Source organism: Pecten maximus, chromosome 2 (genome assembly GCF_902652985.1).
Source record: "Pecten maximus chromosome 2, xPecMax1.1, whole genome shotgun sequence".
Classification (NCBI taxonomy): Eukaryota; Metazoa; Mollusca; class Bivalvia; order Pectinida; family Pectinidae; genus Pecten; species Pecten maximus.
In genome coordinates this window covers 27,048,546-27,071,235 of record NC_047016.1, presented here as the reverse complement: position 1 = coordinate 27,071,235, position 22,690 = coordinate 27,048,546, and the positions used below count along the sequence as shown (strand labels likewise).

The 22,690-nt window shown below is 36.1% G+C and overlaps 1 protein-coding gene across 1 annotated transcript in view; it reads right to left on the bottom strand.

Moving 5' to 3' along the window:
* Positions 1-2,580: 2,580 nt before the first annotated feature.
* The window catches only part of LOC117342297 (carboxyl-terminal PDZ ligand of neuronal nitric oxide synthase protein-like), a 121,951-nt gene continuing 101,841 nt past the window's right edge, over positions 2,581-22,690 (bottom strand). The window contains exons 9-12 of the mRNA XM_033904398.1: positions 20,437-20,585; positions 11,245-11,445; positions 6,596-6,742; positions 2,581-5,656 (exon numbers count right to left, since the gene is read on the bottom strand). Of these exons, the coding sequence (XP_033760289.1) occupies positions 4,631-5,656; positions 6,596-6,742; positions 11,245-11,445; positions 20,437-20,585 (1,523 nt within the window). The 3' untranslated portion in view covers positions 2,581-4,630. The remainder of the gene's footprint in view (positions 5,657-6,595; positions 6,743-11,244; positions 11,446-20,436; positions 20,586-22,690) is intronic.

The following is a 22,690-nucleotide window of genomic DNA, read 5'->3' as shown; positions in this document are numbered from 1 at the left end:
CAGTTCCTGTAAATGAAACTGACGGCTAAAAATGTAAATGTCAAACTAATATATCATAACAAAAAATAAACTTAAATCAACGTGAATTATAACATTAAAAGGCATTGTAAATTGAGACATTGGTAACAGGATTAGGCCTGGAGGTTAAAGGGGTGGGTGTGGGGTGGGTGCTAGGACTGAGCATTGGGGTTAAGGTTGGGGATAGGACTGAGCATTGGGTTAAGGTTGGGGATAGGACTGGACCTTGGGGTTAAGGTTGAGGACAGGACTGGGCCTTGGGGTTAAGGTTGGGGATAGGACTTGGCCTCGGGTTTAAAGTTGGGGATAGGACTTTGCCTTGGGGTTAAGGTTGGGGACAGGACTGGGCCTTGGGGTTAAGGTTGGGGACAGGACTGGGCCTTGGAGTTAAGGTTGGGGATAGGACTTGGCCTTGGGGTTAAGGTTGGGGATAGGACTGGGCCTTGGGGTTAAGGTTGGGGATAGGACTTGGCCTCGGGTTTAAAGTTGGGGATAGGACTTTGCCTTGGGGTTAAGGTTGGGGATAGGACTGGGCCTTGGAGTTAAGGTTGGGGATAGGACTTGGCCTCGGGTTAAGGTTGGGTATAGGACTTGGCCTTGGAGTTAAGGTTGGGGATAGGACTGGGCCTTGGGGTTAAAGTTGGGGATAGGACTGGGCATTGGGGTTAAGGTTGGAGATAGGACTTGGCCTTGGGGTTAAAGTTGGGGATAGGACTGGGCCTTGGGGTTAAAGTTGGGGATAGGACTGGGCCTTGGGGTTAAAGTTGGGGATAGGACTGGGCCTTGGGGTTAAGGTTGGGTATAGGACTTGGCCTTGGAGTTAAAGTTGGGGATAGGACTGGGCCTTGGGGTTAAAGTTGGGGATAGGACTGGGCCTTGGAGTTAAGGTTGGGTATAGGACTTGGCCTTGGAGTTAAAGTTGGGGATAGGACTGGGCCTTGGGGTTAAAGTTGGGGATAGGACTGGGCCTTGGGGTTAAGGTTGGGTATAGGACTTGGCCTTGGAGTTAAGGTTGGGTATAGGACTGGGCCTTGGAGTTAAGGTTGGGGATAGGACTGGGCCTTGGGGTTAAAGTTGGGGATAGGACTGGGCCTTGGAGTTAAGGTTGGGGATAGGACTGGGCCTTGGGGTTAAGGTTGGGGATAGGACTGGGCCTTGGAGTTAAGGTTGGGTATAGGACTGGGCCTTAGGGTTAAGGTTGGGGATAGGACTTGGCCTTGGAGTTAAGGTTGGGTATAGGACTGGGCCTTAGGGTTAAGGTTGGGGATAGGACTTGGCCTTGGGGTTAAGGTTGGGTATAGGACTGGGCCTTGGAGTTAAGGTTGGGGATAGGACTGGGCCTTGGGGTTAAGGTTGGGGATAGGACTGGGCCTTGGAGTTAAGGTTGGGTATAGGACTTGGCCTTGGAGTTAAGGTTGGGTATAGGACTGGGCCTTGGAGTTAAGGTTGGGGATAGGACTGGGCCTTGGAGTTAAGGTTGGGGATAGGACTGGGCCTTGGGGTTAAGGTTGGGTATAGGACTGGGCCTTGGAGTTAAGGTTGGGGATAGGACTGGGCCTTGGGGTTAAAGTTGGGGATAGGACTTGGCCTTGGGGTTTAAATTGGGGATAGGACTGGGCCTTGGGGTTAAAGTTGGGTATAGGACTTGGCCTTAGGGTTAAGGTTGGGGATATGATTGGGCCTTGGGTTTAGTTTGGGTTGATATGTTGGGGATTGGGGGGCTATAGAAATTGGCCCGGGGTTAAAAGTTGGTGATAATATATTGGGGGTTAGGAATGGGTCTGAGGGTTAGGAGAAGGGACTGATATATCGATGGCATGGTCTAGGCGTTAAAGGGTTATGGGGTATACACAGGGAAGTCCATGCTGCCAGAGGTTAACAGACTCTGTTAATTTAACCAACCAAAACAGTTAATCTTATTATATTGAATACAACAGTTTTACATGATGGGAGATCATGATCATACAACATGTTTAAATCAACCAATTGAAGTAAATGAGAAGCAGTTAAAGGTACATGTAGTGCTGACTAGATTACTAGTTTTACTAATACAGTATATTAAACACATCAGGTGATTAATCTATATATAAATCCTGCCTCGTCTTCCAAGCTATAACAAGCTGATGCTTTCTGATCAAGCAAAGCCAAGAAGATCAAGCTAACTGTACTGATTTTATGATAGAAAATTTTCTGGATTTACAGCATTCCTCTAAATATTCTAATATTGGTGAATTTCACACTTAAAGGCATCGAAGACTTGGTGCCAAAATATAAATCCTTCCATTAGGAATCCTTACTTCTAGTTAGAGTTGTACGTATAAAATAGCTCATATGACCTAAACAACTGATCTGAGAGCCCTTTAAACATACACACTTACAGAAAGTATGAATTACCGTATTTATTCTAATAAACGCCCCGGGGGCGTGAAATTTTTTTCCAAGGGGGGGGGGGGGGGGGGGGGGGGGAGGGCGTTTATGCGAGATCAAAATTTCAGAGTCGGTAAGTTGTGAGATCTGTTGTATGTACCCATTTCACACCATGAAACATGTGTATATATATGTATCCAAAACATTGTAAAACTAAGAGACAAACTTTGTTTTGTGGTTTGTGTTAGTTTTCTGTTGGATATCCTTTAAATAATTACCTCTGGACACACATGGATGGATATATAACTGTGCCACGGTAAGTTCTTTTTCTCGAATTGAGGAATTTTTCTTTCCAAAAAAAAAGGGGGGGGGGGGGGGGGGCGTTTATTAGGGTGGGGGCGTTTATTAGGATAAATACGGTACATTGTTTAAATGATGACTTCTCTATATCGTAACTCTCAGGTTATAAGTATACAGTACTGAGGATTTCTGCACAGTTCTTGGCACATGTACAGTACATACATATTGTATATAAGTATAACTTTCATAAACTTACTTTTCTTCTTTTACACAATGGGTAATCTACTTTGTATACATGCAAATTTGGGTAGTGTGGTGATTATAACACAATTGTCATCTAGATGGCAGGAGTAATAGTTATTACATGTAAGGTCACCGAGTCAACTACCAACCAAGGGGTATTCTGCCCTCCAGCCCCACCAACCCTCAGATCCAGTAAGACTGTATGATACTATATGGAAGTAGATCCTATAACTTGTTTTTTGAACTATGGTGAAAATTAATATTTCTGTAATCAGTTCTATGTCGTAACAATGTAGGTAAGATAAAGTTACAAATAATATTCAGGTGAAAATGTAAAACTATCAACATAATTGTAACCATGATAGTTGACACAAGCTGTGTGAAGAATCCACACTACAGTTGGAAACAGACATTAAAACCTGTTGTCAAGTTTAGTCATCTTTGTGAGAACAAATTTCTGTGGCAGCCCTTATAATATTTGATCATCACATTAGTGCTAAACTTTACCGCCATAGGAGACTTGAGGATGCATGCTACCATACTGTCACAAGGAAGCTTAAGGATGTATGCTACCTTCTTGTTACAGTTGAAGCTTAAGGATACATGCTACCTTATTGTGATTTGGAGACTGTATACCGCCTAAATACTGTGAAAAAGGATCAAACTTAAGGATGTATGTACTACCCTTTTGTGACAAGATGACTTAAAGAGATATGATATCTCACAGTGACAAATACATAAAAGAATTCTATATCAGAAAGAAATATACACATATATGTATAGCTTTGAGAATCACTACACTGCTGTAGATTAATATCAAAACCAAAGAGGACACAATCTATATTAGGTAACTGTGCACATACCTAGTATGTATCTACAGTATAAACTGTGACTTATAAGCAATTCATTTTCTAAAAATCAGGCCCAAGTATCATTAATATTGCTTGACCAATTAAGATTCCTTAGCTCAAGGAACTTAATTTTTTTCCATAGGAATACATTAATTAGAGAAAGTTCCTTGTTCCAGAAAAATGTTTTCTTATCAGAACAATTTAAAGTTAAGGAATATTGGTGAAACTGGGGCCAGAAAACTTGCTACCAAATTACCACACAATTAGTGTTATGGTACAAAATGAATGTAAATTTGCTCATGCAGGTACAATTGAAATAATGTCTATCACTATATATATAAATCTGAATCGATACACTAACCATATATACAAAATTCTTTACAAAATCTGACAAAGCTAATAATAAATGATCTAGTACAGCATACTGTTGTCCCCTCTTCCCTGTAAACACACAATAAACAGGCTTTCCTTGTTTACCTCTAGGTAAACTGTTACAACTCAGTCAAACTTCATCTAGTCGTTGTCTCTCTTCTCGTCGAAAATCACCAATAATTTTGATGATAGGGTCTCTGTTCAGAGTACAAATATCTAGTTACATTGTATACTGGGACTGGTAGCAAAGATATTACATGCAGCTCTTTTTACGAAAATATTTGGCTTGTAAAAGTGAAAATAGACACAAGAGCTTGCACAAATTCTTTGATATGACTTTACACTTTATCCCAAGTTTGAAACAAATAGTTTGGGATCATTATCTGGACATTCAAACTCCAATATAGAGTAGAAAGCAGGCATAAAATATGTCAAATACAAATATGTGGAAAAATCTTACAAGCTTATTGTTGCAAATTTCAGGATACCAGATTTTCAAATTCTTCAAAAGTAAGGGAGTCAATTTTACGAGGAGGTGGAGGGGGAGGGGGGACTTTGATTTTGATATGTTTTTCCTCCAGGTGTCCGGCCTCCCTACTGAGGGTGCTCTGAGGGGAAGAGTCAACAGAAGGCAGGACATTGTGTTGTTGGTCCAGTTCACACATTTCCAGTGGAATTTTGTGTTTTGTCGTTGCTGTGGCACGCACTTCCCTATTGTCAATATATTGAATGTCAGAAGTCGTCACGAAGTCTGCTGACATGTCGCTGCCTTTGAAAGCAGATTCGGTATTATTGTTATGAGAGTTGCTGACACTGTTGTCTAAGTCTGTACCACTATTACGGCCTGCAAAACTTTTCACATTGTTATTATTATTTATAGCGTTATCATTCACGTGAGAACTTGATGAACTTGTTACTGTGGAGAAATAATCACTGTCTCCTTTCATCAACAGGTTCAGTTCTTGTGAAGAAATACTGTCTATGCTTACTTGCGAAATGGTGGAATCCCTGTAAGACTTTGAGTTTCGGAATTCAGGGGGTGGGGCAATTTTTGGTGTCTTGGTCAGTTTCAGTTCCAGCTTGTTTCCGCTGGCATCTTGATGTGGCAACGGCGTTATGATTTTGAGATGTTCCTCATTGGAGTTCCGTGGATAATAACTCTCCACATTATCATTAAACCCATTAGCAAATGGATTGCCTGTCACAGAGGACAGATCACCAAACTGTCCAACAGGCTCCCCATAAAATCCATCCGGTGAACTATACGACATTGGCTGTCCATGCATGACATGTTGCCAATAGGCACTCTCCGGTTTGGACAAGTTTTCCGTGGACATTTCCTTGTGTCCACTATCTGGAGAGTCTGTGTCGAAGTCAGACTTATTGTTCCGGATAAACGATGAGGAGTCCGTCATTGAACCCATGTAGGAGCTATCCAGGTCCTGTTGATCCGGTGTAAACACTGGCCCCACCTGGGGTGTGGTTGGGTCAGGCAACAAAGCAAACTGTTAAAATAGATTTATTGATCAAATTCACATGGTGTTGGGGTAAATTAAGATAACATCTTTTTATAGAAAATACTCATATATTATTTTTTTTGTAAAATGTTGTATCTAGTCTGATTCTTCAACACTAACAATATAATGAAATTTCATTTAAAGTTTCAAAATATCCATTGATATACAGGTCAAAATGTAATAAATGATTCTTGCTGGATTAATAAGATTTACCTCCCTTGTACCATGTTCTGGACATTTTACTTACAAGGGAGACAACCTTGTTATTAAAATGAACAAGCCTCTTCACTTTAGTGTAATATGAGATGCGTTGTGAGGAACGAGTTAAAATATTTATGTAGATATTATTCATTATTCTTAAACAAGTGTTTATACATTTTTTCTACCACAATACCCTGTGTTATTCAACTCTCAGACCATCAGTTAATCATTACAGCTGTTGATTAACAATCTGTTTATACCACACGTGGTATAAACTCTGTACGCATTTCGATTGGCTAACACGGTGAACTTTGACCCAAGCTGCAATTGTTATTGACGTCATCAATAATCTAATGACGTCACATCACCGGGTCCCGGACGTCACCGCGGTACACTTTATTTGCATACGCGAAATTATACTTGGCAATGTTTCCCTTTGATTCAAGCCGATATTATTGTGGTAGAAACAGGTCACACGACTCGTGATTGCTGGATATGGAATTTATTTCACACTCGTAAGTTATTTTTTAAAAGTTGCAAAAAACACTCGCTAAAGCTCGTGTCTTTTGTAACTTTTAAAAAATAACTTACTCGTGTGAAATAAATTCCATATCCAACAATCACTCGTTGTGTAACCTCTATTTATCTCTCTATTAATACTTATAATTTATATATTTTGTTCTTCTGACATTAATGTACAGATCTAGTTATGATAATAGACTTTACTTGTAAATGTGAAGGTGGTGGAAGCAGAGTTTCCATGGATGCCGATGTCCCTTTGACCTGGATTTCCAGTTCATGTAATCGTGTAACAAGTTCAGCCATGTGTTGGAGAATTTCCCTGTTGTGAACCAATAGCTGGTGAGCTCTTGCCTGTGGACACAGCAATACAAGGACATACAGTATATGTTAACGTCATGTCATACAGATAAATGTCTGTTTATAACAGTACACATATGTTAACGTCATGTCATACAGATAAATGTCTGTTTAAAACAGAACACATATGTTAATGTCATGTCATAGAGATAAATGTCTGTTTAAAACAGAACACATATGTTAATGTCATGTCATAGAGATAAATGTCTGTTTATAACAGAACACATATGTTAACGTCATGTCATAAAGATAAATGTCTGTTTAAAACAGAACACATATGTTAATGTCATGTCATAGAGATAAATGTCTGTTTAAAACAGAACACATATGTTAATGTCATGTCATAGAGATAAATGTCTGTTTATAACAGTACACTTATGTTAACGTCATGTCATACAGATAAATGTCTGTTTAAAACAGTACACATATGTTAACGTCATGTCATAAAGATAAATGTTTGTTTATAACAGTACACATATGTTAACGTCGTGTCATAAAGATAAATGTCTGTTTATAACAGTACACATATGTTAACGTCATGTCATAAAGATAAATGTCTGTTTATAACAGTACACATGTTAACGTCATGTCATAAAGATAAATGTCTGTTAAAACAGAACACATATGTTAATGTCATGTCATAGAGATAAATGTCTGTTTATAACAGTACACATATGCTAACGTCGTGTCATAAAGATAAATGTCTGTTTATAACAGTACGCATATGTTAACGTCATGTCATAAAGATAAATGTCTGTTTATAACAGTACACATATGTTAACGTCATGTCATAAAGATAAATGTCTGTTTATAACAGTACACATATGTTAAAGTCATGTTATAAAGATAAATGTCTGTTTAAAACAGAACACATATGTTAACGTCATGTCATAAAGATAAATGTCTGTTTAAAACAGAACACATATGTTAATGTCATGTCATAGAGATAAATGTCTGTTTATAACAGTACACATATGCTAACGTCGTGTCATAAAGATAAATGTCTGTTTATAACAGTACACATATGTTAACGTCGTGTCATAAAGATAAATGTTTGTTTAAAACAGTACACATATGTTAACGTCATGTCATAAAGATAAATGTCTGTTTATAACAGTACACATATGTTAACGTCATGTCATAAAGATAAATGTCTGTTTATAACAGTACACATATGTTACGTCATGTCATAAATATAAATGTCTGTTTATAACAGTACACATATGTTAACGTCATGTCATAAAGATAAATGTTTGTTTATAACAGTACACATATGTTAAAGTCATGTTATAAAGATAGATGTCTGTTTATAACAGAACACATATGTTAACGTCATGTTATAAAGATAAATGTCTGTTTAAAACAGAACACATATGTTAACGTCATGTCATAAAGATAAATGTCTGTTTATAAAGATAAATAGGATATATATGTTAACGTCATGTTATAAAGATAAACAGTACACATATGTTAACGTCATGTCATACAGATATATTTCTGTTTATAACAGTACACATATGTTAAAGTCATGTCATAAAGATAAATGTCTGTTTAAAACAGAACACATATGTTAACGTCATGTCATAAAGATAAATGTCTGTTTATAACAGTACACATATGTTAACGTCATGTCATAAAGATAAATGTCTGTTTAAAACAGAACACATATGTTAACGTCATGTCATAAAGATAAATGTCTGTTAAAACAGAACACATATGTTAACGTCATGTCATAGAGATAAATGTCTGTTTATAACAGTACACATATGTTAAAGTCATGTCATAAAGATAAATGTCTGTTTATAACAGTACACATATGTTAACTTCATGTCATACAGATAAATGTCTGTTTATAAAGATAAATAGGATATATATGTTAACGTCATGTTATAAAGATAAACAGTACAAATATGTTAACGTCATGTCATACAGATATATTTCTGTTTATAACAGTACACATATGTTAAAGTCATGTCATAAAGATAAATGTCTGTTTAAAACAGAACACATATGTTAACATCATGTCATAAAGATAAATGTCTGTTTATAACAGTACACATATGTTAATGTCATGTCATAAAGATATATTTCTGTTTATAACAGTACACATATGTTAAAGTCATGTTATAAAGATAAATGTCTGTTTAAAACAGAACACATATGTTAACGTCATGTCATAAAGATAAATGTCTGTTTAAAACAGAACACATATGTTAACATCATGTCATAAAGATAAATGTCTGTTTATAACAGTACACATATGTTAATGTCATGTCATAAAGATATATTTCTGTTTATAACAGAACACATATGTTAATGTCATGTCATAAAGATGAATGTCTGTTTAAAACAGAACACATATGTTAACGTCATGTCATAAAGATAAATGTCTGTTTAAAACAGTACACATATGTTAATGTCATGTCATAAAGATAAATGTCTGTTTAAAACAGAACACATATGTTAACGTCATGTTATAAAGATAAATGTCTGTTTAAAACAGTACACATATGTTAATGTCATGTCATAAAGATAAATGTCTGTTTAAAACAGAACACATATGTTAACGTCGTGTCATAAATATAAATGTCTATTTATAACAGTACACATATGTTAACGTCATGTCATACAGATATATTTCTGTTTATAACAGTACACATATGTTAACGTCATGTCATAAAGATAAATGTCTATTTATAACAGTACACATATGTTTACGTCATGCCATAAAGATAAATAGGACATATATGTTAACGTCATGTTATAAAGATAAACAGTACATATATGTTAATGCCATGTTATAAAGACAAATGCCTGTTTCACTGAGAGACTACTATAATATATTTTATCTGTTTAAAGTCATGTTAATGATTCAGTGAGGTAAACTATGTAATAGGAGAGGAAAGAGCAACAACCAGATTGTTTTAATCTTTGGCCTTCCACTGACCGCAAGATGGAATCATGGACTCTCTAATCATCCATCAAAGTTTAGCGAAGTCCACTTCCATTACACTGACCTCCCTTCTATAACAAAGTCTTCGACCCAGTGACACTCACAAGACCCTGTACCACCTGCCATGGGTATTTTTAGCTGGGTGCCAAATGTTACATTAGGAAATTGCAGCAAACACACCAGGACCCTAACCTGGGCCCTCCAAACTCTAGACACTTGACAATTCGTGCTACCTGACTACTATTTTACAAGGATTTTCACAATTAATCATTGCATGATTGTGTGAAGGATTCATGACTGTTAATTACTTTAGAATCATATACAGGGTAGATACTGGAGTCTGTACCTCAGTGAAGGATTACATGACTGTTACTATAGAATGATATACCGGGTAGATACTGGAGTCTATACCTCAGTGAAGGATTACATGACCGTTACTATAGAATGATATACCGGGTAGATACTGGAGTCTATACCTCAGTGAAGGATTACATGACTGTTACTATAGAATGATATACCGGGTAGATACTGGAGTCTATACCTCAGTGAAGGATTCATGACTGTTACTATAGAATGATATACCGGGTAGATACTGGAGTCTATACCTCAGTGAAGGATTCATGACTGTTACTATAGAATGATATACCGGGTAGATACTGGAGTCTATACCTCAGTGAAGGATTACATGACTGTTACTATAGAATGATATACCGGGTAGATACTGGAGTCTATACCTCAGTGAAGGATTACATGACTGTTACTATAGAATGATATACCGGGTAGATACTGGAGTCTATACCTCAGTGAAGGATTCATGACTGTTACTATAGAATGATATACCGGGTAGATACTGGAGTCTATACCTCAGTGAAGGATTACATGACTGTTACTATAGAATGATATACCGGGTAGATACTGGAGTCTATACCTCAGTGAAGGATTACATGACTGTTACTATAGAATGATATACCGGGTTACATACTGGAGTCTATACCTCAGTGAAGGATTACATGACTGTTACTATAGAATGATATACCGGGTAACATACTGGAGTCTATACCTCAGTGAAGGATTCATGACTGTTACTATAGAATGATATACCGGGTAGATACTGGAGTCTATACCTCAGTGAAGGATTCATGACTGTTACTATAGAATGATATACCGGGTAGATACTGGAGTCTATACCTCAGTGAAGGATTACATGACTGTTACTATAGAATGATATACCGGGTAGATACTGGAGTCTATACCTCAGTGAAGGATTACATGACCGTTACTATAGAATGATATACCGGGTAGATACTGGAGTCTATACCTCAGTGAAGGATTACATGACTGTTACTATAGAATGATATACCGGGTAGATACTGGAGTCTATACCTCAGTGAAGGATTCATGACTGTTACTATAGAATGATATACCGGGTAGATATTGGAGTGGGTAGATACTGGAGTACCTCAGTGAAGGATTCATGACTGTTACTATAGAATGATATACCGGGTAGATACTGGAGTCTATACCTCGGTGAAGGAACCTGTACCTGAGATTCTATACGAGCTGCGGTCTCTGCAGCCAGCTGGTCCTTGAGGAGATGGACCTGAGCGAGAGCCACTTGTGTGTGGTGCTGGTTCTGCTCCACATGGTCCTGTAGTAGCTGGACGTGGTGCTGGACACTGGCTGGATATACACCATCTTCCTCCCCTGTCGTGTGGAGTGGCGACGCCTTGCCTTTACGCTTCACCTACAACCACAAAAACATATGTTCAGATACTTTTCAAAATATTTGCTGTGAAATTTTGTGTAGTGATGTGACTATTTAACTACTGATCCAGAAGTACCTATTTTTAAGACTGATGAAATCCTATTTCCTGTGTACTTGCCAACTTTAGGAAACATTCCATGAGGATCAGGCTTGTACAAATTTAAACTTTATAATATTTTAATGTTATACCACTTGTTAATGTTGAAATTATGAATAATATGTTTTATAAGCAAACATATGTTAATACATGTATCGATATACTGTTTCATCTTGCTTGAGCAGATGTCACATTTATTTATTTCCAATTAAAAGCTGTGAAATCCTAATTAACACTAAATACAAACACCTCTGTTACAGATTTCAGCTTCATAATTCAAGATCATACAATATCAGCTATAGAACACATAATCCTACTGACCAAAGGTCAAGCAGCCTCAGATATTCAGAATAAGAGGGGTTTTTTGTCTGTTTTTTTTTTTCTGTTTCTATTTTCACTTGCCATGCCTGGGGGAGATAATCTCATAAACATAGGCAGCCTTACAAACAGTCACAGAATACACAGACATCAAGACTCACAACACAAAAAGTCCAAGAGATGAAATTCAAATACCTGTTATACAGACATTACTTTTACAGTTATTTTCCAGTTTATCTGACTATAAAACCCATAGATCTGTTAAAGGAGAGAATATGATCACAATACTAGCTCATAGCAGACACATTTCCCTTTGGCCTAGTGGTAGGATGTCTGCTCAGAGATTGAGAGGTCACTAAATTCAAGAGGCCCATGGCAGTGTTGTTTTAATTTCTGCTTAATATGACAGATTAACGGTTGGTCAGAACATCTCAGGATCTGTGAAAACAATTAGCACCTGCTAAACCTCACTGGTGAAACTTGAGAAGAGGTTTGCAATGTGCGTCTTTAAGAAAATCATAACAGTGCAATTATGTGACAAAATGGCCACCGTGGCTCCCAATTTGAACTCTTTATCAGGTCAAGATTTTGATAAATACGCTTTGTTGGCTTCCCTTCTTTAGCATCGTCACTAATTTTATTTTCAGCTTAATGGTCCCAGTGGGACAGGAGAAGAAATGTTTTATGCGTTTTTCAAGATGGTGCCCATGGTGGCCATTGTGGATTTTTGACGACCCAGACAAATTAGAACACCTCCATTGGGCAAATACCATCTCAGGATCATTCCTTGCAAGTTTCTGCTCAAGACTACTGTTTAGATTGTGAAAAGTTTACGCATGGCTAACAGCAGCAAAATGGTGGCCATGACAGTCGTCTTGGATTTCAGACCTGCCTGAAGAATTACATCACTTGGTCTGCAATATCTCGGGATTATTCATGGCAAGATTCATATCAATGTTACTGGTGGAACTTGAGAAGAAGTTTAGAATATGTGTTGTTAAAAAAAAGCATGATTGCTCAATCATGTTACAAAATGGCTGCTGTATAGCTGTAATGTTGAACTTTTTATAAAGCCAAAAAATAAAAGTACTATGTTGACTGTCTTTCTTTTACATCCTCACCAGCTTTCAGTTCAATGGCACCAGTAAAATCCGAGAAGATGTTTAAAATGTGTTTTACCAAATTGCAACCATCTTGAATGGAAAAATAAAAACTCTTGGTCAGCACAATCGCATGTTTATTTTTTGGTTAAGGATTCTCATTTATTCTACAAAATTAAGAGAAACAACACCATTATAAACTAACGTATACCCTGGTGGATATCTCCCAGCCATTTACTATTTTGTCTTCGGCAGGTTTTTCTTTAATTAGGGAGATATCTACCACATGCTTTTGTTTTTGTAACTACATGTGGGCGCCATGACATTTTCTGTAGACTACACCAATTATCGCCTTTAGAGTATCAAATTACCCACATTTCTCTCTATTATTGAGTTTACCAATGGTGGGAAGAGTTTCCTGTGTTTTGTTAAGGTATCTAAGTACATAACTTACAATTTAAACTATTTCTTCTTCAGACTTCACTGTAGGTAGACATATGTATATAGATACTGTACAGTCACATGTTCTGGGCTCTCAAACAGAGGGGTCAATGCCAGTATACACAAATCACTCACCTTTTGTTTAACTATCTCAACTAGATAAGATGTGGAAAGGTTTCCTAACTACAAATACGTAGATCAATTAAAATTGAACATTTCTCAACAAAACAGAGCAGACAAGTCTAAATAGCCAGCTCTGAAAGGAGCCTAGTAGTCAGGATGGGTTTACAATGGACAGTGAGAGAGGTTTCTTCTAATATTCTTACTACAACCTATACGGCTTGTGTCAACACTTGATACCGGCCCCTTGAAAACTAAAAAATTTGAGGGAAAAAACAAACAGTTCAAAAATATCACACAGTTATGACTGTTAACTCCTGTGTGTAGTTGTATGATAGTTATATTACACAGTTATGACTGTTAACTCCTGTGTGTATAGTTGTATGATAGTTATATCACACAGTTATCACTGTTAACTCCTGTGTGTAGTTGTATGATAGTTATATCACACAGTTATCACTGTTAACTCCTGTGTGTAGTTGTATGATAGTTATATCACACAGTTATCACTGTTAACTCCTGTGTGTATAGTTGTATGATAGTTATATCACACAGTTATCACTGTTAACTCCTGTGTGTAGTTGTATGATAGTTATATCACACAGTTATCACTGTTAACTCCTGTGTATAGTTGTATGATAGTTATATTACACAGTTATCACTGTTAACTCCTGTGTGTAGTTATATGATAGTTATATCACACAGTTATCACTGTTAACTCCCTGGTGTATAGTTGTAATGATAGTTATCAGCTCAACACAGTTATCACTAGTTAACTCCTGTGTGTAGTGATGATTATGATAGTTATATCACACAGTTATCACTGTTAACTCACTGTGTGTATAGTTGTATGATAGTATATCCACAAGTATCCACTGTTTAAACTCCTGTGTGTAGTTGTATGATATATAGTTATATCACACAGTTATCACTGTTAACTTCTGTGTATAGTTGTATGATAGTTATATCACACAGTTATCACTGTTAACTCCTGTGTGTAGCTGTATGATAGTTATATCACACAGTTATCACTGTTAACTCCCATGTGTATAGTTGTATGATAGTTATATCACACAGTTATCACTGTTGACTCCTGTGTGTAGTTGTATGATACTTATATCACACAGTTATCACTGTTAACTCCTGTGTATATAGTTGTATGATAGTTATATCACACAGTTATCACTGTTAACTCCTGTGTGTATAGTTGTATGATAGTTATATCACACAGTTATCACTGTTAACTCCTGTGTATAGTTGTATGATAGTTATATCACACAGTTATTACTGTTAACTCCTGTGTGTAGTTGTATGATAGTTATATTACACAGTTATCACTGTTAACTCCTGTGTATAGTTGTATGATAGTTATATCACACAGTTATCACTGTTAACTCCTGTGTGTAGTTGTTTAATAGTTATATCACACAGTTATCACTGTTAACTCCTGTGTGTATATTATATAGTTGTATGATAGTTATATTACACAGTTATGACTGTTAACTCCTGTGTATAGTTGTATGATAGTTATATCACACAGTTATCACTGTTAACACCTGTGTGTAGTTGTATGATAGTTATATTACACAGTTATCACTGTTAACTCCTGTGTATAGTTGTATGATAGTTATATCACACAGTTATCACTGTTAACTCCTGTGTGTAGTTGTATGATAGTTATATCACACAGTTATTACTGTTAACTCCTGTGTATAGTAGTTGTATGATAGTTATATCACACAGTTATCACTGTTAACTCCTGTGTATAGTTGTATGATAGTTATATCACACAGTTATCACTGTTAACTCCTGTGTATAGTTGTATGATAGTTATATCACACAGTTATCACTGTTAACACCTGTGTGTAGTTGTATGATAGTTATATTACACAGTTATCACTGTTAACTCCTGTGTATAGTTGTATGATAGTTATATCACACAGTTATCACTGTTAACTCCTGTGTGTAGTTGTATGATAGTTATATCACACAGTTATTACTGTTAACTCCTGTGTATAGTAGTTGTATGATAGTTATATCACACAGTTATCACTGTTAACTCCTGTGTATAGTTGTATGATAGTTATATCACACAGTTATCACTGTTAACTCCTGTGTGTAGTTGTATGATAGTTATGTCACACAGTTATCACTGTTAACTCCTGTGTGTAGTTGTATGATAGTTATGTCACACAGTTATAACTGTTAACTCCTGTGTGTAGTTGTATGATAGTTATATCACACAGTTATCACTGTTAACTCCTGTGTGTAGTTGTATGATAGTTATATCACACAGTTATCACTGTTAACTCCTGTGTGTAGTTGTATGATAGTTATATCACACAGTTATGACTGTTAACTCCTGTGTGTAGTTGTATGATAGTTATATCACACAGTTATGACTGTTAACTCCTGTGTATAGCTGTATGATAGTTATATCACACAGTTATCACTGTTAACTCCTGTGTGTAGTTGTATGATAGTTATATCACACAGTTATCACTGTTAACTCCTGTGTGAAGTTGTTTGATAGTTATATCACACAGTTATCACTGTTAACTCCTGTGTATAGTTGTATGATAGTTATATCACACAGTTATCACTGTTAACTCCTGTGTGTAGTTGTTTGATAGTTATATCACACAGTTATCACTGTTAACTCCTGTGTGTATAGTTGTATGATAGTTATATCACACAGTTATCACTGTTAACTCCTGTGTGTAGTTGTATGATAGTTATATCACACAGTTATCATTGTAACTCCTGTGTGTATAGTTGTATGATAGTTATATCACACAGTTATCACTGTTAACTCCTGTGTGTAGTTGTTTGATAGTTATATCACACAGTTATCACTGTTAACTCCTGTGTGTATAGTTGTATGATAGTTATATTACACAGTTATGACTGTTAACTCCTGTGTATAGTTGTATGATAGTTATATCACACAGTTATCACTGTTAACTCCTGTGTGTAGTTGTATGATAGTTATATCACACAGTTATCACTGTTAACTCCTGTGTGTAGTTGTATGATAGTTATATCACACAGTTATCACTGTTAACTCCTGTGTATAGCTGTATGATAGTTATATCACACAGTTATCACTGTTAACTCCTGTGTATAGTTGTATGATAGTTATATCACACAGTTATCACTGTTAACTCCTGTGTGTAGTTGTATGATAGTTATATCACACAGTTATCACTGTTAACTCCTGTGTATAGTTGTATGATAGTTATATCACACAGTTATCACTGTTAACTCCTGTGTATAGTTGTATGATAGTTATATCACACAGTTATCACTGTTAACTCCTGTGTGTGTAGTTGTATGATAGTTATATTACACAGTTATCACTGTTAACTCCTGTGTGTAGTTGTATGATAGTTATATCACACAGTTATTACTGTTAACTCCTGTGTGTAGTTGTATGATAGTTATATCACACAGTTATCACTGTTAACTCCTGTGTGTAGTTGTATGATAGTTATATCACACAGTTATCACTGTTAACTCCTGTGTATAGTTGTATGATAGTTATATCACACAGTTATGACTGTTAACTCCTGTGTGTAGTTGTATGATAGTTATATCACACAGTTATCACTGTTAACTCCTGTGTATAGTTGTATGATAGTTATATCACACAGTTATGACTGTTAATTCCTGTGTGTATAGTTGTATGATAGTTATATCACACAGTTATCACTGTTAACTCCTGTGTGTATAGTTGTATGATAGTTATATCACACAGTTATCACTGTTAACTCCTGTGTGTGTAGTTGTATGATAGTTATATCACACAGTTATCACTGTTAACTCCTGTGTGTATAGTTGTATGATAGTTATATCACACAGTTATCACTGTTAACTCCTGTGTGTATAGTTGTATGATAGTTATATCACACAGTTATCACTGTTAACTCCTGTGTGTATAGTTGTATGATAGTTATATCACACAGTTATGACTGTTAACTCCTGTGTGTATAGTTGTATGATAGTTATATCACACAGTTATCACTGTTAACTCCTGTGTGTATAGTTGTATGATAGTTATATCACACAGTTATCACTGTTAACTCCTGTGTGTGTAGTTGTATGATAGTTATATCACACAGTTATCATTGTAACTCCTGTGTGTAGTTGTTTGATGTATGGATCGGTTTATATATATGCGTTTATAGACATTTCTAGGTTTTACAATAATTGGTTTGTCTGTGTCAGGTATCAGTGCTAATATCTTAACCTCCAAAAGTAAATACTAGTTTAAATTAATGTAATTTGTCTTTTTCAGACAGCAAACAAGACTACAGCTTGTTTCTTTGTCACTCCAGGGAAGAAGGTAGTTGTCTTCCTCAGACAGTTACATTTGAGACGGTATCATGTTTGGTCTACACAATGTCAGGATAGGATACGTGTCTATCGACACTCATCACATTCACTACACATCAAAATTCAATGTAGGATTGATGTTGTCTTAATTATAACTCAGTCACATGATTGACCTATACTGTCAGACTGTCACATGACTAACAAAGTCACATGATCTACACTCTCTGTTACTGACCTATATCATCCTCTAGGTCCTCTCATCCTATGTTAGAAACCTTTCATGTTTCCCCAGCCATGTTATACCAATTTACCCCAAAAGTCCACCATGATGTATCACCATGTTCAATCTTCCAAATGCCCACAAACAATTACACCGTCTAGCCAGCCCAAAAGTTGTACATCCTTCTAACAAATCCCACGCCTGTTCTTTAACCGATCTGACATCCTGTAAGCATGGTCGTGATCTAATTGTATTTCACAGAAATGGCTTCATTTCAATTTTCCACATCGGAAGATTCCACAGACTTAACAGTGATCTACTTTAATGATTTATTGTGGATCAGTTCACACTTATCTGCCTCTCTAGATTTTTTTTCTATGCCAAATGTAGTCGATTACGTTTCTGGTCAATTGACACCTACAAATGTTACTGTCGGTACTGACACCTACAAATGTTCCTGGCAGTATGTATTGGACGTACAATACAGCACTTGTATCCCAATCAGAATTTAATTAGTCTGGTCCTTTTGCTTTTTTTTTTTTGACAAAATTGGATGTCAATGAAAACTAGTAGTCATGTCTCCATGGCGACTCCCCTGTTGGAGATCCTTCTCTGTGTAATTGTAATGAGCAATGATTCAGACTTGATGATGAAATTCAGATATCATAGTTAGCAGCCATAAACATCAATCCGATCTAATCAGCCTATATCTATAAATTGTCAACAAGGTTTGGAAGACGTCCTGTTGATCACCGACCGATTAAATGGCTTCATTTACTAAATAGGGCATCAATCTGTTTGCCTTCCATAACATTAATGACAGCTTAATTCAAATTGATGTTTTCTATTTTGAAAGACTCCTCAATTTCAGGTATCACACTTTTTTCTGATCATATTTTCTCTGATTGCACAAGCTGCCATATTTATAGATATAGGCTTTGACATCCTAATGATAAATTAATACTGATCATTTAGTCTGAGAATCTGAGCGACCCAAGACTTTACAGTGACAATTATTGACGAGAGCAGAATCCTGACAAACTGTAGGGAATCGTGACAGACTCCACTATCTGTTGAACACAAGTCTATTAAATGATTGGAACAGACAATTTCCATTTTACATTACATCCCAACACTCAAGAAATGCTAGATAATTGGTATCTCAAATAATACTTTCCAATATACAAACTAACAGTATTCATTTTCAATGAAATCGTGTTTGCAATTTCCTTCTTATCTCTCATGCTTCAGCTGGTTAATTGTCGCTATGACTGTCAATTTTGATTAACACAACTGTTATAAATGACAACTTGTAGAGTTTTAGGGTTTAAGTGACAGCTGGACAATCCTCACACAGCTCCTCTGCTGACAAGTTATACCTACATTATACTATACTGTGAACATGGTTATTACGTAGGGGGTTAATTTCGCAAACTGGATAGGTAATTAAACTTTGCATGCAGGGGTTATTTCTGGGAAATTTTCTTTTTACCTGTTCCATAAATACCACATACATCACAAAATAATATGTAGCGGAAATGTTCACAGCTGAAAGACTTTCGCTTGTTTTACGTAAATTTCCCCATCATGTAAATTTACAGTGCTTAAGATAATATTTTGGTGACTATAAGTCATTATTTTAGTGTCTTTATTGTTTTAGAGCTTTTCTTGCTAAAAAATTGATCTATTAAATTATGATTTATTTTATCACTATTTCTGTTGATCATTTCTACAGTATTTACCCTGCATTCCTTTATTGGGTTCATACCATTTGTACCAGTACAAATCTGCTGTACTCATAATAGAATGGCTGTACAAGGAGAACTGAACCAGTTCTAGAGGATCGTTGTTTCAAATGTACAACTTCAATCCAATATGGCAGAACTAGTACTGTGACTATATATCTTCATTTGTCATGGAAAAGTACTTTTTGTTAAAAATGAGATGGGGACTCTCCGTTTGCAGTGAAATTTTATGAGTTTTATAAGTCAATGTTTGACAGAACTATCCAGGTATTGATTTTACATCTGTTACACTGTAAAACAGGAAAATAACCAGTTTTTATGTTTGAAGCAAGCGATGGTCGCTATCTTAGGAACTCGCTTGAGATTCATTGGTGTCCCATTATATGACATCATACCTACATACCTATTTGATATAACTGGTACGACCACGATAAAGGAAGGCATGACAGGTATAGTAGGTGTGCCGATACTTCATTGTGGTTATGATCTGCTTAACTTACTTATGATCCACCAAAATAAATACATAAACACCATATTTCACACTCATTCTGAATGGCTAACATCACACTAGTTCAGCCTTAGGTACCAACTCACCGGTGACTTTGCTGCCATGGCGATGAGCAGGTCCTGAGCCTGTTGGAGGGCAAGCTCCGCCGGTGGTATGACCTTGCCCTCGCCCTTTAAGGGACTGTTTCCCGTGGTCAGGTGTTTCTTTTCCTCTTTAACGTCCTTCTTTTCTTTCACTGTTAAAATGGAAGTGTACAAATTCTTTAATGTCTTTCTTAACTTTCACTGTTAAAACGGAAGTGTACAAATTACAATCACAATAAATGTGTTCGTTTTTCTAAGAATATAAGACAGTCTCAACTGAATCAGACACTGATTTGTAGAATATCAAAATTCCTTTAATATATTTGTAAGCCCTATACAAGTAGAATTAGACATCCTCCCTCCAGGTTCTCTGACAACCCCAGCTCCAAATTAACTACATGTATACATAGAAGTGCAATCAATGATTGTGAAGCTAACCGACAGCAGCACACTATGCATTCATTTTTTATGTATGTATTAAAGCATGTCATTTTGAAAAAGTCTGTCACATATTATCCCTCCTAGACCTTTAATGGATGTATAAACCAACTTAGAAGGGTGTGGACTCACAAGATTTCCAAAACTTACCCCAAAAGTGGGTTTTGGTGCCAAGAAAAAGTCATCCCATCAAAGATTAAACTCATGATCCAATGTTTATTTCATTCACATTATCGTTCAATGTTCATGCCAAATGGCAATTCCTTGCACCAAAGTACTCTACTAAATCATTTCTAGTATGATGCGTACAATAGCAGATCCAGTTAATTGCTGGTTTGCTTTTTTTTTTTTGACAAAATTGGATGTCAATGAAAACTAGTAGTCATGTCTCCATGGCGACTCCCCTGTTGGAGATCCTTCTCTGTGTAATTGTAATGAGCAATGATTCAGACTTGATGGAGAAATTCAGATATCATAGTTAGCAGCCATAAACATCAATCCGATCTAATCAGCCTATATCTATAAATTGTCAACAAGGTTTTGATCACCGACCGATTAAATGGCTTCATTTACTAAATAGGGCATCAATCTGTTTGCCTTCCATAACATTAATGACAGCTTAATTCAAATTGATGTTTTCTATTTTGAAAGACTCCTCAATTTCAGGTATCACACTTTTTTCTGATCATATTTTCTCTGATTGCACAAGCTGCCATATTTATAGATATAGGCTTTGACATCCTGATGATAAATTAATACTGATCATTTAGTCTGAGAATCTGAGCGACCCAAGACTTTACAGTGACAATTATTGACGAGAGCAGAATCCTGACAAACTGTAGGGAATCGTGACAGACTCCACTATCTGTTGAACACAAGTCTATTAAATGATTGGAACAGACAATTTCCATTTTACATTACATCCCAACACTCAAGAAATGCTAGATAATTGGTATCTCAAATAATACTTTCCAATATACAAACAAACAGTATTCATTTTCAATGAAATCGTGTTTGCAATTTCCTTCTTATCTCTCATGCTTCAGCTGGTTAATTGTCGCTATGACTGTCAATTTTGATTAACACAACTGTTATAAATGACAACTTGTAGAGTTTTAGGGTTTAAGTGACAGCTGGACAATTCTCACACAGCTCCTCTGCTGACAAGTTATACCTACATTATACTATACTGTGAACATGGTTATTACGTAGGGGGTTAATTTCGCAAACTGGATAGGTAATTAAACTTTGCATGCAGGGGTTATTTCTGGGAAATTTTCTTTTTACCTGTTCCATAAATACCACATACATCACAAAATAATATGTAGCGGAAATGTTCACAGCTGAAAGACTTTCGCTTGTTTTACGTAAATTTCCCCATCATGTAAATTTACAGTGCTTAAGATAATATTTTGGTGACTATAAGTCATTATTTTAGTGTCTTTATTGTTTTAGAGCTTTTCTTGCTAAAAAATTGATCTATTAAATTATGATTTATTTTATCGCTATTTCTGTTGATCATTTCTACAGTATTTACCCTGCATTCCTTTATTGGGTTCATACCATTTGTACCAGTACAAATCTGCTGTACTCATAATGGAATGGCTGTACAAGGAGAACTGAACCAGTTCTAGAGGATCGTTGTTTCAAATGTACAACTTCAATCCAATATGGCAGAACTAGTACTGTGACTATATATATCTTCATTTGTCATGGAAAAGTACTTTTTGTTAAAAATGAGATGGGGACTCTCCGTTTGCAGTGAAATTTTATGAGTTTTATAAGTCAATGTTTGACAGAACTATCCAGGTATTGATTT